The following is a 14,088-nucleotide window of genomic DNA, read 5'->3' on the forward strand; positions in this document are numbered from 1 at the left end:
TCCTCAGATCTGTTTGAAACCTCTAAGTCTTTAGATATTGTCTTAGATCAGCACTTTGATACTCGATTAAGAAATCGTGTAGCTTATCATGTTATGTAACCACCAGCCAGCAAAGTATAAGCAAGTACTGTCTATTTGGTGCAAGTTCATGTTAAAATAATGTATCAGTGATTGTCTTCTCATCTAATGAAAAACCATGCCACAGTACTGAAGGGCTCAAAGTTATACAAACTTAAAACCACAGCTTGAATTGTGCTTTGTATAGTTTTTTCCGAACCAAGTTTGAGAGTACATTATGACTGAGGGAGTTAACCCCAGTTAGCTTTTGGCTGGCAGAGCTTTAATGTCTAAAGGGACCACAACGAGGACAGAAACATCTGGAGGAGTGATTAAGATAGAACAAGCTGGCTCTCAGAATATAAATCTTTCACATGGAGGAATCACTTATCCCTTCCAAGGCTCCCAACTCCCACTGATTCCTAATATAGAAGATTGTGCCAAATGAGCCTGATAAAACACATCACATTCAAATTTCTCAGCGGGCTTACAATATGCTGCATATGTGAATTTTCAGCATTGATGTTATGGACAGTGCATTATATAAATGCATGGATAACAAAAACTAAAAGAATGTGGCCATATGTGTCCCAGAATGTGGTCTGTGCGATCGGAACTCAAGGTGTCCTCAATGCATCTTGAGTGCATTCACACCTGCACACATATATGATTGGTTGTCTTTTATATATTTTTAAACCTTTTTAAAGTTTGTTTTGCTTTATACCCATCTTATTTAAATGCCAAAATATGTTGGACAATAAAGTTGTTCTTTATACTGCAAGTGTTGCTGGAGTTTTGACTTCCTCAAAATAGCTAAACATGACAGCATCAAAACTATTTACACTTTGGTTTCTTTAATGATTAAATAAACAAGATGTTACGTGTTAACTAGTGAGCTTTAGAGGTGCTTGAAGGCAGATTTAGTTACCTTTGGAATAGAGCCAGGCTAGCTGTTTCCTGGCTAACTGGCTACTCGGGTATGCTTCATAGTACACATATGACAATGGTATCAATCTTCTCATCAAACTCTCTGTAAGAAAGTGAATGAACGTATTTTCCAAAATGTCAAAGCATTGCATGTCATGCACTTGACAAAGTTTTTAATGTGCATGACATGACAATGAAAAAGTAGTAAACAATGAACAGTAACAGAGCTATTGATAGCTTATTTGCTTGTTAAACTTGGTATCTAGGTCTAATTTCTTTCCTTGAGTTTCGCTAATTTTTATTTATGGCTTATCCTGACTAATTATTTTAGACACTGTTTTTGGAAACACATTTTGCTGATTGAGGTTTTCCAATGCTTTGCATACAACAAACAACTCAAAATCAGGCAACTGTCTGCATGGCTTGATTCTGCTACGTTTACAGTGGGTGGGAGAATATCTAAAAAAGTTTATGTAATATAATCTGCTGGCACGTTCAGTTTCCGTTTCCATATTATTTGTATACTTTTAAATTATGTTTTGACAAATTAAAATGCAGAAAATATTACGATAATAATGTTTCCATTAAACACTAACGCTAAATAAACTCAGAGTGGCCCAGATACTTGGTGCACACAAAACATACCTAATTAATATCCACAAGTGATGACTTTGATAGATCAAAGCAATGCCAAATGAAATGGTTGCACTTGTGGCATGAGGTTCAGCCTGTAGGAACTTTTACCCGAAATTCCTTAATTCTCAGTTCACAGTTGAAGAAACTAAGATTTGGGGGATTACAGAGTTGCTGGAGGGAGTAGCGTGTAGTCATGTCTGGGAACCTCCGGCTGCTAGTCACAGTGTGCACATCATTCAGACTGGCTTTCACTACATCTGCCGGATTGACACACACATCACAGTATCCTTGGAGGTACAGCTGTGTCGACTGATAAGAAACACTTGGAGCTCCACCTCACAGTTAAAGTGATCTGGAAATACTACCACCTCTTTTTGTGTCAACCCTCCCAACCACACACACAGACACACACACACACACACACCCACACACACACATACACACACTGACACGCAACCCTGAGAAGACTAGCCTGATGTCTTAATAAACTAATTAATTTAACATAAACAAGCACTATTTTTTTACTGACACACACAGACACACATATATCAGTGACTTTCAGGACTTTAAGGAGGACTTTAAATTATTGATGAGGCCACATGCTCTGTATTGGCCTTTATTAGGACTGGGGGTGGCTCAGGTCTGCTTGACTCAGCATTCCTCTGTCCGTTGCTCTTTCTTTTAGCCTCTGTCAGCACTGTGTGTGTGTGTGTGTGTGTGTGTGTGTGTGTGTGTGTGTGTGTGTGTGTGTGTGTATCTGAACAGACATGCAGGAAAGAGAAAACAAGAGAAAGACGAACACAGACAATGAACCCCATGCAGACAGACCTCAGAGACACAGTTGGTGTCGGTGTACAACTAGCAGGTTAGCGGACAACAAACAGACTTTTTGATCCTGTTTTGTATGTCAACAACAATTTCCAGGGGCTTGAATGGAAATTAAATGTTATCAGTGGCATACATCAGGTCTTGGTTTAAGCCCCTCAGAATTGAAGGGCAGAACTCAAAGCAGAGGCAGAGCTACCAAGAGGTGTTTTGAGTGAGAGGAGTAGGCTCCTAGTCATTATTTTGAGTTGGAGATTTGGGGGAATTTTGGGGGACCATCTTAGTTTAGCGTTTTAGCATGCTAACATTTGCTAAATAACACTAAACACAAAGTACATCTGATGGGAATGTGATTAGTTAGCATTTGGTCATAAACCAAAGTCTGGACCAAAGTGGTGGACTGGCCGACATTGACAACCAAAGAGCCATGCCGTAGCATACAGCTAGCATGGCTAAAAATCATTCTGGGAAACAGAGGAAAAAGAACTGGTTGAGGAACATTTATGAAATGCGATTACAGCATAATATGACACATTCTGGATCATTTTATAATCCATATTACAACATTTCTTGAGAAAACAACTCACTGAGACTTGACTTGTGACTTGAACATCATGTGATTACAAAAAAAACCCCATCAAAATGGTGGATTTTTACTTGAAGCTGGCCACCACATCCATCCAGGGGCTGTTATCCTGGCTCCTTTCAGCCTGTCACCCAGCCAGACTCATCAGCCATGGAGAAGTGCCCAGAAGGTAAATGAAACCACTCCTCCTTTAGAGGCACAGTTCCTCAATTGATTTCAGACACACATCTGTGCACATTCTCACACACACACACACACACACACACACACACACACACACACACACACACACAACCCTTTGGTAAATCGATAATTGTTTCCAAATGTTTTTCTTGTTTTGATTCATAAGAAAAATAAAGATGCAAATAGATGAAAATAAGCAGAATCAGAATCCATTTTATATGTCACCAAAAGTGAATGAATGATCAAGTAGCCCAAATTTGACATTGCCATGGCAACAAAAAATTCACACATTGCAGACTGCCACATATAGTACAAGAATCACTCAAGATACAGGGATGTAGTGAAAGATATAAAGATGGATACACAAATATGCTGTAGATCAATAACATTTGACTAAACCAAGACACTGTGTTCAGTCCTTGTTTGAGTAGAAGGTAATCTCCTTTCACATACTTCTTTGTTAAACTTTTTGGCATTAATGTGCACAGTTCACATCTGATTATCGCGACTACCACCAGGGCAAAAATGGATATTCCATGAGTATTAATTTTCTATGCCAGTTATAGTAATTATGCTATTTTTTGCAGTTCATAAATTGTTAAGACTGGCATCTTTTCTTTTATTAATATGGGAAGTTACACCATGATCACAGAGAACTGAGGACAAATAAGTAAAATATCAGATTTTCCAGTTTTGCTACAGTGCAAATATGTTGAATTTTGAAAGATATGTATTTCCTCAACCTAGTGTGCATGGAGACACACAAACACACACACACACACACACACACACACTGACACTCACATCACAGACCCCCAGCTGCTGCTCTGTTGTAATTTATTATCCCTCCTGTACCCAGTGGAGTCATGAAATCAGCCTGGCTTTTGTGTGACACACACACACACACACACACACACACACACACACATTCAGTCCATGTGTCTTTTTCAAACAGTCATTCCGGCCCGTTACCCGGCAGAGACCTCTTTGGCTTAATTAGTATAGAATCCCCTGGGAGAGCACAACAGGGCAAAATACACTGGACGGATGAAGGATGTGAAAGGTCTCAGGCTGTCAGAAAAAACAAACACAGAGGAGAGGAGTTGCTCTCTAGTATAAAGTACTGATGGTTTTTATTTATATTTCAAATGATCTTATCAATGATTATGAATGATTAATTAAGACAGATTATGACTAGAAATATTAGAAAACTGACTGGCGCTCTGCCACATCTATCAAGTCTTTGAGTCTTGGTGTGAAGAGATTACCAACAACAGTGTTGAAAATTAATGCAACACAACTAAAATCCTTGTCTGAGACATCTAAAACACTTCCAAAAACTAGATCATCTATATTTTAGTGCTACTTAATAAGACCTTTCAGATTGGAGCCTTCACACACACATGTATATGGTTATTTGTTTTTGCATCCATCCCTGATCCTTATTTGCCTTTGCCTTATCCTCCCTTCCTCCTTTCTCATATTTGCTTTTTGCATCATCTAACCCCCCCCCAACACACACACACACACACACACACACACACACACACACACACACACACTTCATCCTGTACCCAGAGGTCCTTGTTGTGTCCCAAAGTCCAGACCATTTTGTTAGCAACATGTACACTCTCTGAATATTTCAAAGGACACAAACACAACCCTACAACAGCACATCACAAGGCTTTGTTACATTGTTCAAAACCATCCATCTTCCTCTCAGACACCATACATGCAAACATCTACATAATTTAAACAAATACAATTGCTGTCAAGTCAAAACCTTGTGTTTCCCAAATGTCAACTTGGAAAACAGCCATGTGTTTAGATGGATCAAAATGCATTTTTTGAGTTTGTCCAATCAAATAAATGGGCTTCACGAGCCCAAGCAAAGGGGCTGCAGAATTTTCTCTGCCATCAGAGTAGCAGGAAATTGTTCAAATTGAAAATCATCAACATTGGAGCTATGAGCTTAGCAGGTGTACATCTGTTACAGAATACACATACAAATGCACATTTGCACTCGCAAACACACACACGCACACATATGCACTCTGGGAGAAATTGCACCATAATTATGCCTAAGGTAAAAAGGCGATTAATTTTTTAATGGATTCAATGTTTTATTCATAGCACCTATCCAGTCTTGGATATGGCAGCACACACTTAAAATCACTGCCAGAAAGCCAACACATGGTAAAACTGGCTATTAGCTATTTCATACAGAATTACACATCTCAGTAGCTTTGAACACAGTAACATTTTGGGCTAAAACCGTAGACATATAGATTCCATAAATAATTTAATAAATATGCCATTTCCCCTCTGTGTGTGTGTGTGTGTGTGTGTGTGTGTGTGTGTGTGTGTGTGTGTGTGTGTGTGTGTGAAAGAGAGTGAAAGGAAGTCAGAGAACAGGACAGAGGGAGGAGAGGGTGTTGTCTCCTGAGTGAGGCCAGTAAGACCGGTTATTTTGTCCTAGAAATCCATTGACTGTACCAAGCACTCTGCCTAATCATCCACCCCACTGTGAGAGGAATACGCTGCCCTACACAGGAGATACTGTAAAGCTGGAGGACATTTAGGACAAACATTACTCCTTCCTCCTGCTGCTTCATACCCATCATTGTATGATTAAGATTTCACTTAAGCACTTTTGTTTGTGGAACAGAACGGATATTAGAAAACGAGGAAAGGAAATGGAGGTCACAAATAGAAATGACAATATGTAATGGAGATGCATGATACAAGTGTTAGGCTGGAGCTGCTGTACTGTAGTGCTGGACCTATTACATTGATTAAAAAGCAATGCAGGGAAAATTATTATTTTTGGAAGATAGCTGCTGCATTTTATATAATTATCATTCGACAATTAAAAGACTAATTACATTATTTCAGAGAAGATAAAGAGGACAGAATATTTTGCACTCTAAATTCAGACAGAGTAATATTTTCTCATGCAGAATATTAATGACAAGGGCCTCATATTACATTTAAAGGGAACTTTAATTTATCTGGAAGTCTTTTGTTTTATCTGGAAGTGATGGAGCTTTGGGCTGGTGCTAATCCATTCGAAAATGTAATCCATCTCCAATGAAAATCAGTTCTCTTTTGTGGTGGACACATTTGCAAAAGTCTGAATTTCTTACAGTTTCCAGTGCTGTGGTTGAGGGAATAGTCTCAGTGAACAGTAAATGTAAGGAAAGAGTGACATTAAAGTTTGACATTTGTCTTCTCTTTTAGGTACGTGGAGATCGTATTATTTTTTAGCATCAAATTGTTACTGTCAAAACAAATGACTCAAATTCACTTTTGTAGCTATTTGCCCCCAAATTCTATCGCATGTGAGGGTATTTGCACAGCTCGCACCATTTTGCAAGCTAAATGTGAATAGTGTTACAATCAGACATCTGTAATCTATTTTTTTAATCGGATTACTTTAAGCCGGTCACTCCCTAACCCTGCCAATGCCTGCTATCCACCTCCCCATCGCCTGCTCATCCTTTCTGTACACAGTTAATAATGCAGAAGACCACGGATTCCCTAATTTATCACTCTCTCCCAGCTGGACTTGAAGTGACAGATGTATTAGATAGTCATTTGCAGCTGCATGTAACACTGACAGTTGACAGTCAACGCTGTTTGATGACCTCGAGGTGATAATGACCGGACAGGAGAGAAGGACACAGAGGAGGACAGAGATGGAGATAAAGAGACATGGGAAATGTGGGTGGGTGAAGGAAAAAGGGTTGGATGATCAGACATCTGGCAGAGAGAAGCAGACACGTCTCTTAGATGGGCTATAGCTGAAAATAGTACTGTACAGAAACTGGAAGAGATCAGGATTAAACTATAATATCAGCTAGAATACTGTGCGATCAGGGAATAGTTGCAAAGATTATAGTTTTTAAATACAAGAGGAGGATTATTTAAAGGAACAATTTGACATTTTGGGAAATACATTTTTTTTTTGCTTTCTTGCAGAGAGTTAGATGAGCGGATCAGTACCACTCTCATGTCTATCCATCAAATATAAAGCTACAGCCAGCAGGCAGTTAGCTTAGCTTAGCAATAAGACTAGAAGCAGGGGGAAACAGCTAGCCTGGCTCTGTCCATAAGGTACAAACAAAAACGCCTACCAGCAGCTCTAAAGCTCAGCAATTAATAGACTGAATCATGTTATATCTGTTGCTTTCCAATCTCACAATGACGACAAGACTCCTGGAAGTCAGTAGCTTCATATGTAACAGTGTGAGACTGCTACCAAAATGTCTAATGAAAATGCATATGAAAATGTATCATATATGAAACATATTTCACACGTTTATCATATGTGGAACACCATTTCACTGGTGAAAAATTCACATGTAGGCAAATGTTTTGACAATATTTGCAAGTGATATAATGTCATTTTCACATATATTCCACATGTAAAATATGACAATACATGTGACAAATTCATATAAGCACATATGTTTTTCAGGGGTATGTAATATTATTAATTTAAATAAGTTGAAAAATGTTGCTTTTTTGTAAGGGATACGTCCCACAATATGGTGTGTACAATTACAGTGTATACATATTTGTGTAAGCTGTGTGTATTTTTTTGTGACAGAGTTAAAACTATTAATAACTATTATTAATTATTTATTAGGATTTTAATAGTATAGTTATATATACAGTATATATATAGTATATATACATGTAATATACACTCAGTGTCCTCTTTATTGGGTACACCTGTACAATCTTATGCAATCCAATAAAACAGTCCTGCCATAACATCTATCTTTACGAAGCTCATATGTTCAGTTTTTGTTGACATTGTTATACTGTATGTTTATTATTGAGGTCATAATTAAAGGTGGTGTTGTACTGGACTATGTTATTTTGAGAAGTGTTTCTAATTTTTTATTCTTCACATTTACCTACATGAGGGGGGAAGAATATTAGAAACACCAGTACAACACCAGCACTAACTATAACCTCAGTGCTAAAAAAGAGAATTCAGTCAACACCCCTATGACAGTGTCAACAAAAACTGAACATAATAGGCATCATAAAAGTAGAATTCATGGCATATGGAATATATAAATATATATATATGGCTGGACCAGAGCCCCTCTCCCTCTCCCGGCTCCTCCACCTCCTGGAGTCCCGGAGGAGGCTATGGTAGTGGTGGTGGCGGCGGCTGGGGAGGGTCTCAGGGCAGAGATTATCGCCGAGGGCTGAACGGTGGGATGACCCCCATCAACTCTATCTCTCCACTGAAGAAGACCTTCCCTAACAACCATGTGGCATCCCAGAAGTACCCTCGAAACAGCCCCGCAGGCTTCAACCCCAAGTCCTGGATGGATGATGGAGTCGGCCGCAGTGATAACATCTTCCCCTTTCAGGTCAGTTTACCTGTGATAGTCTCATTGATTTAGCAATATTTCTGATTATTCAGAATTATTGCTGAAACTGTTCTGTTCAAATTATTTTAACTGTTCCATTCACTAACTAACACATTGTGCTGCTTTTTTCTGTGTGCACTGTGTGTGTTCATGCTTTTGTGTGGTAATATTTTTCAGCAGTGGCCGCTTGCTGCCTGAATGATTAAACATCAGTGTGTCATTTATGTTAGCTGTTAATTTTATTACAGTATCTGCTATAGCTGCTATTTTTAGACATGGGGGGAGGGCATGGATTTATATGATGCATTTGTTACCGTGTTAGCTAAGAAATCAGTCGTTGGGCTTTGTACTACATTATTTTGAGAGGTGTTTCTAATTTTTCATTTTTCATATTTACTTACATGAGGGGGGAATAATAGAAACACCAGTATAACACCAGCACTAACTATGACCTCAGTGCTAAAGAACAGAATTCAATCAACACCCCTATGGCAGAGTCAACAGAAATTGAACATAATAGGCATCATAAAAGTAGAATTCATGTCATATGGAATATATAAATATATAAATATTTATATATATAGTACAAATAGATCAGAATAGGGTCAACATAGAAAAGGGGATACTATGAACAACAAGAACAGCTATTGAAATTCCATCTACCACCTTCCTGTTTCATTTCCACATTTACGATGCAGCAGCATGAGATCAAAGAGCATGGGCCAAGGATGCTCTTTTTCTGAGGCATTGCCATCCTTTCGAGGGGGGTTGGGTATCTCAGTTTTCTCACGACCTGATACCGGCTGCATCGTGAAAGGACAGGACCGTGCTGGGAGGAATCTTTTTTTTTTTTTTGTATAATTTCTGACCTCAGTGGGCAGTACTTATGGATGTCATGGATGTATTATTGGTGCATGGCCGTTAAATGTTGTAGAAATTGGGCGAGGCTTCCGGTCGTCCGGCCAATCGTATATCGAGGTGTGGCTCTCGGAGGGAGTGGTCACGGTGGAAAGGGTGGTGCTAGAAGCGGAAGTGTGTCTCGGTCGATCTCTCGCTGTCATTCGGCCACGGTCGGTTCCAGGAGAGAGGGGCAGCCAAGAAGCACACAGGAATCGGCTGGCTCTGTAGGAAAGACAGTTAGCGAGAAAAATATACTGAAAATCAAACGAACAATGAAACCGATAGAATAAGGCTTGTGAAAGAACAGCGGCCGGATATATTTCACACGTTGCCACGTTAACAAAGCCCTTTGATTACACAGTCCAGATTAGAGTCAGCAGATAGAGAGCTGTGTCATTGAGCAGGCAGGACACGTCAGGAGAAGGGAGAAAAAAAGCTGACCGACTGCACTGTACGAGTCAGCTATCAAAACGCCTCTGAAAAGCTTTGCTTAACGTACTATATTTTTCAAGGACACCACCTTGCTCTCAACCCGAGGGAAGGATCTCGACAAAGACATCGCCGAGGTCGAAGGTGGTGATCAGAAGGTGAAAAGAGATTTTATTCGCCTGTATTCAGCCTGTCCAGCTAGCTAGCATTCGTGCTAACGGTTAAAAGCTAGCTAATGTTAGCAACGGATGGAAATGTTAGCTGCCAGCTAACATATCTAGTTGATTTAAACCGCTTGACTGTCGACTGTTACGTCAGGTGTAAAAATGTAATATGAACCAAAATGTGTGACACTATTCATTGGGCGTATTTCGATCAAAGTAAACAAGGGTATGACTTAACAGTTATATCTGATACATTTCGAGGTTGGACTCCATAGACTCCTGACAGCTGTCAAACAAGGTCGAGTTTTTTTCTTCTGAACGTTTTGTCGGTTTATTGTTAATATTTTCAACATTCAGTGATATTTTGTGCTGTTGTGTTCTCTTTAAGGTTATACTACGGGTAATAAATTGTCTGTCAGTTGGTTTGCGTTATGAAAACGTCTACAAATGGAGAATTTGTCGGCTCGACACAGCGGTGTTTCCAGCTATATTGGTGGCTGCCAGCAGCTCAGCTGTAGATTTACAAGCTGGCAACGTCACGGGGTTATAATTAGCTAAAGATGTAACGTTAACTGGTTGGCTTTTTTTCAACTGCCCAGAGTAATAAGGGTAGATTGTTCAGGGCAAGAATGAGCTCATTCATGACAATGTTGTGTGATTATCATGTCTAGGAATTCTCTGAGGGAGTAAAACAGACCCAGCAGACACAATATCTTTTATGTCACTAGAAAATGTCTATGGCCATCATCTAGTTGTTTCTAAATCCGTTGATCCATAGTGGAATGAGAGGGGCTGACTGCTAACTCTGTGCATGCCATCCTGTGTGCTCTTCTCTCAATAGGACCAAACGATCACGGGATAGCATTTGTGTGTGGGGGGAGAACACAAATGGGGGATTACGGGTTTGGAGTCCTAGTTCAAAACAACACTGGCAACAAGTCTGCATTCCCGGTCCGAATCCACCCGCATCTGCAGCCCCCACACCACCACCAAAATGTGTCGCAGAGCCCTGCTGCTTTCATAAACAGCACCACAGCTGCAGGGAATGGCACCACGGGAGGCTCTCCCTGGCTCTTCCCTGCCTCTGCCACCCACAACAGCGTGCAAGACGAAATCCTGGGGGGCCCAGAGAAGCCCAAAGCACAGCAGCAACAGGAAATGCAAGAAACGCAAGAAAAGCAGCAGCAGTTGTCCCCTGGGAGTCACCAGGAGGGTGGAAGTGGTGGTGGGATCATTTCAGAACTGGAAAAAGCCCGGTCAGATGAAGCCAAGACAGACAGCGGCGTGTCTGAAGGAAGTAACGGAAAGGAGAAGCAGCTACGTCTTGAGTCTCCTGTCCTGACAGGCTTTGATTACCAAGAGACGTCTGGTCTTGGGGGAACTGGCCCAGTCCAGTCCAGTACAACCTCGTCATCACTTACTGGCTTCAACAACTGGTCAGCTGCCATCCCCCCGGCGCCATCAACCATCATCAATGAGGACGTCAGCTTCTTCAACCCGGCCTCTGCCAACAACGGGCCCCTGCTGTTCCAGAACTTCTCACACCATGTCAGTCCAGGGTTTGGTGGGAACTTCTCCCCCCAGATCGGACCGGCGGCGGCCTTGTCCCAGCACCACCCGGCTCCCCCACCACACCCCCACTTCCAACACCCCCACAACCAACACCAGCAGCAGCGGCGCTCCCCGGCCTCTCCACACCCTCCACCGCCCTTTCCGCACAGGAATCCGGCTTTCAGCCAGTTGCCGCATTTGTCCAACAGCCTGAACAAGCCCCCGTCCCCCTGGGGTCCAGCCAGCTACCAGAGCCCCTCTCCCTCTCCCGGCTCCTCCACCTCCTGGAGTCCCGGAGGAGGCTATGGTAGTGGTGGTGGCGGCGGCTGGGGAGGGTCTCAGGGCAGAGATTATCGCCGAGGGCTGAACGGTGGGATGACCCCCATCAACTCTATCTCTCCACTGAAGAAGACCTTCCCTAACAACCATGTGGCATCCCAGAAGTACCCTCGAAACAGCCCCGCAGGCTTCAACCCCAAGTCCTGGATGGATGATGGAGTCGGCCGCAGTGATAACATCTTCCCCTTTCAGGTCAGTTTACCTGTGATAGTCTCATTGTATGATTTAGCAATAATTCTGATAACTGTTCTGTTCACTAACTAATACATTGTGCTGCTTTTTTCTGTGTGCACTGTGTGTGTTCATGCTTTTGTGTGGTAATATTTTTCAGCAGTGGCCGCTTGCTGCCTGAATGATTAAACATCAGTGTGTCATTTATGTTAGCTGTTAATTTTATTACAGTATGTGGTATAGCTGCTATTTTTAGGCATGGGGGGGAGGGCATGGATTTATATGATGCATTTGTTACCGTGTTAGCTTAGAAATCAGTCGTTGGGCTTTGTACTTCCACAGCTGTATGTCCCTGATGATGACTAATGAGGTCACTGCAGTGGTGTGTGCCACCTATATGAGCTGGGGGGTTGGAGGGGAAGAATGGGGAGTGGGGGAGGCATCATGGATGGAGAGCAAAAGATGGGGATATGGAAATAGGAGAGGGAGTTTAGGAATGGGGAAAGGCAGAGAGGGTGTGAGGAGAACGGTCACGGGAATGGACGGCCAAGATTGACTGAGATTTAAGACGACATCTTTTATTCCAGCCAGAACCAAAAAAAATCAACAAAAAAAACGGCATAATACTGTAGATTGATTGCCCGAGCCTCTAATGATTTTTTAGGATTACCGCTTTATTAATCACCCAAGTCGTGGCTGCCATAGCCTAGCAACTCGTTTTCAAAATGCCAGCCTATTCATAGTGTAATTTTGATAGCCGGGTCCACACAAAATGAAGATGACTCGAATAATTGTATTATCAGATGTAGAAAACAGCCGATAGGATTGATGGAAAAGAGGTAAAGGGAGCATGGCGATAAATTAATTTTATTGATCTAGCTCATGATTGATTGTGTCAGTCGTTACAAGAGGCGGGGGTTTAGAGAGGAAGGTTGCTATACGCCTAGGTCTGATGACCTGATGAAAGGTTTCTTTAAGTGCTATACATATCCTTTGACTCTTTACCTTTGGACAATGTTTCTTTTGCTCTGTCAAATTAACTTCTGGTCACTCATACTTACTTGGTTGCCATTGGTTCCCAATGTCATCTTGAATGGGGTAGATAGTATTAAAATGTCTGAGTGATTGCTTGCCTTTATTGTTTCAGCAGTCTGTCAATAGCCTAACAGCATTACTAATTGGCCTTAAAGACCACCACTGAAGGGCTACTTCATTTCCTGGCCAATGTCCATCTGTGGTGCAAGTCTAAGTCATAATCTCTATTTTTATTAAGCCGTTTTCTTCTTTCAAAACCTCCAATCTAGCAAATTAACTCAATTTAAAATTTAGAAAGTGATGCGTGCTGTGACCTTTCCAGGTATTTCATTATCTACACTTGCAATTAATAACTCACAGTGCACCACAGGCCAAACAGAAAGGATGTTGTTCTGACATGACATGTCCTGACATGTCTTGGGTATTTTTGCTGAAGTAGCAAAGCTTACCTCTTAGCAACAATTTACCACTAGCTAACAGCCTAATTGCTGTAGGTAGTCATGGGGTCAGGTTCATATCTGACCTGTTGTAAATCATTAGGGCCTAATCCTTGTTAATATTTTGGAGTCATATTGTTGTGAAATCAACTCTTACAAGCAGCATATTTCAATATAAATTCACAACTTACTTAGCAACAGTGAATGATGGTAGGTGCTACATAAAAAAGGGTATAGATGCAATTAGCACCTAGCTCTGTTAGCGGATTCTCTTTCATCAGAAATGTAATTCTGCGTCCATTTTGAGCTGCTGAGAGTCCCTTCTGTTACATCTCCATTCAAGCTAAAGCTAGCATTAGTGTAGCTGCAGTATGTTGCTCTTCCTTGTGGTTGAATCAGATCAGCAAAAGTAGCATTGTCCTCCTCCCCTCTTGATACTGCAAGGGCAGATGGAG

The 14,088-nt window shown here is 41.2% G+C and overlaps 1 protein-coding gene across 3 annotated transcripts in view; it reads left to right on the forward strand.

Annotated features, from left to right (window-relative positions):
- Positions 1-9,629: 9,629 nt before the first annotated feature.
- cpeb4b (cytoplasmic polyadenylation element binding protein 4b) overlaps positions 9,630-14,088 on the forward strand; it is a 32,728-nt gene continuing 28,269 nt past the window's right edge. For 2 of the 3 annotated variants that reach the window (XM_044221906.1, XM_044221908.1), the window contains exons 1-2: positions 9,630-10,094; positions 10,942-12,182. In XM_044221906.1, coding sequence (XP_044077841.1) covers positions 10,989-12,182 — 1,194 coding nt within the window. In that variant the 5' untranslated portion in view covers positions 9,630-10,094; positions 10,942-10,988. The remainder of the gene's footprint in view (positions 10,095-10,941; positions 12,183-14,088) is intronic. The other variant, XM_044221907.1, reaches the window with a different exon arrangement.

Source organism: Siniperca chuatsi, linkage group LG14 (genome assembly GCF_020085105.1).
Source record: "Siniperca chuatsi isolate FFG_IHB_CAS linkage group LG14, ASM2008510v1, whole genome shotgun sequence".
In the NCBI taxonomy this organism is placed as follows: Eukaryota; Metazoa; Chordata; class Actinopteri; order Centrarchiformes; family Sinipercidae; genus Siniperca; species Siniperca chuatsi.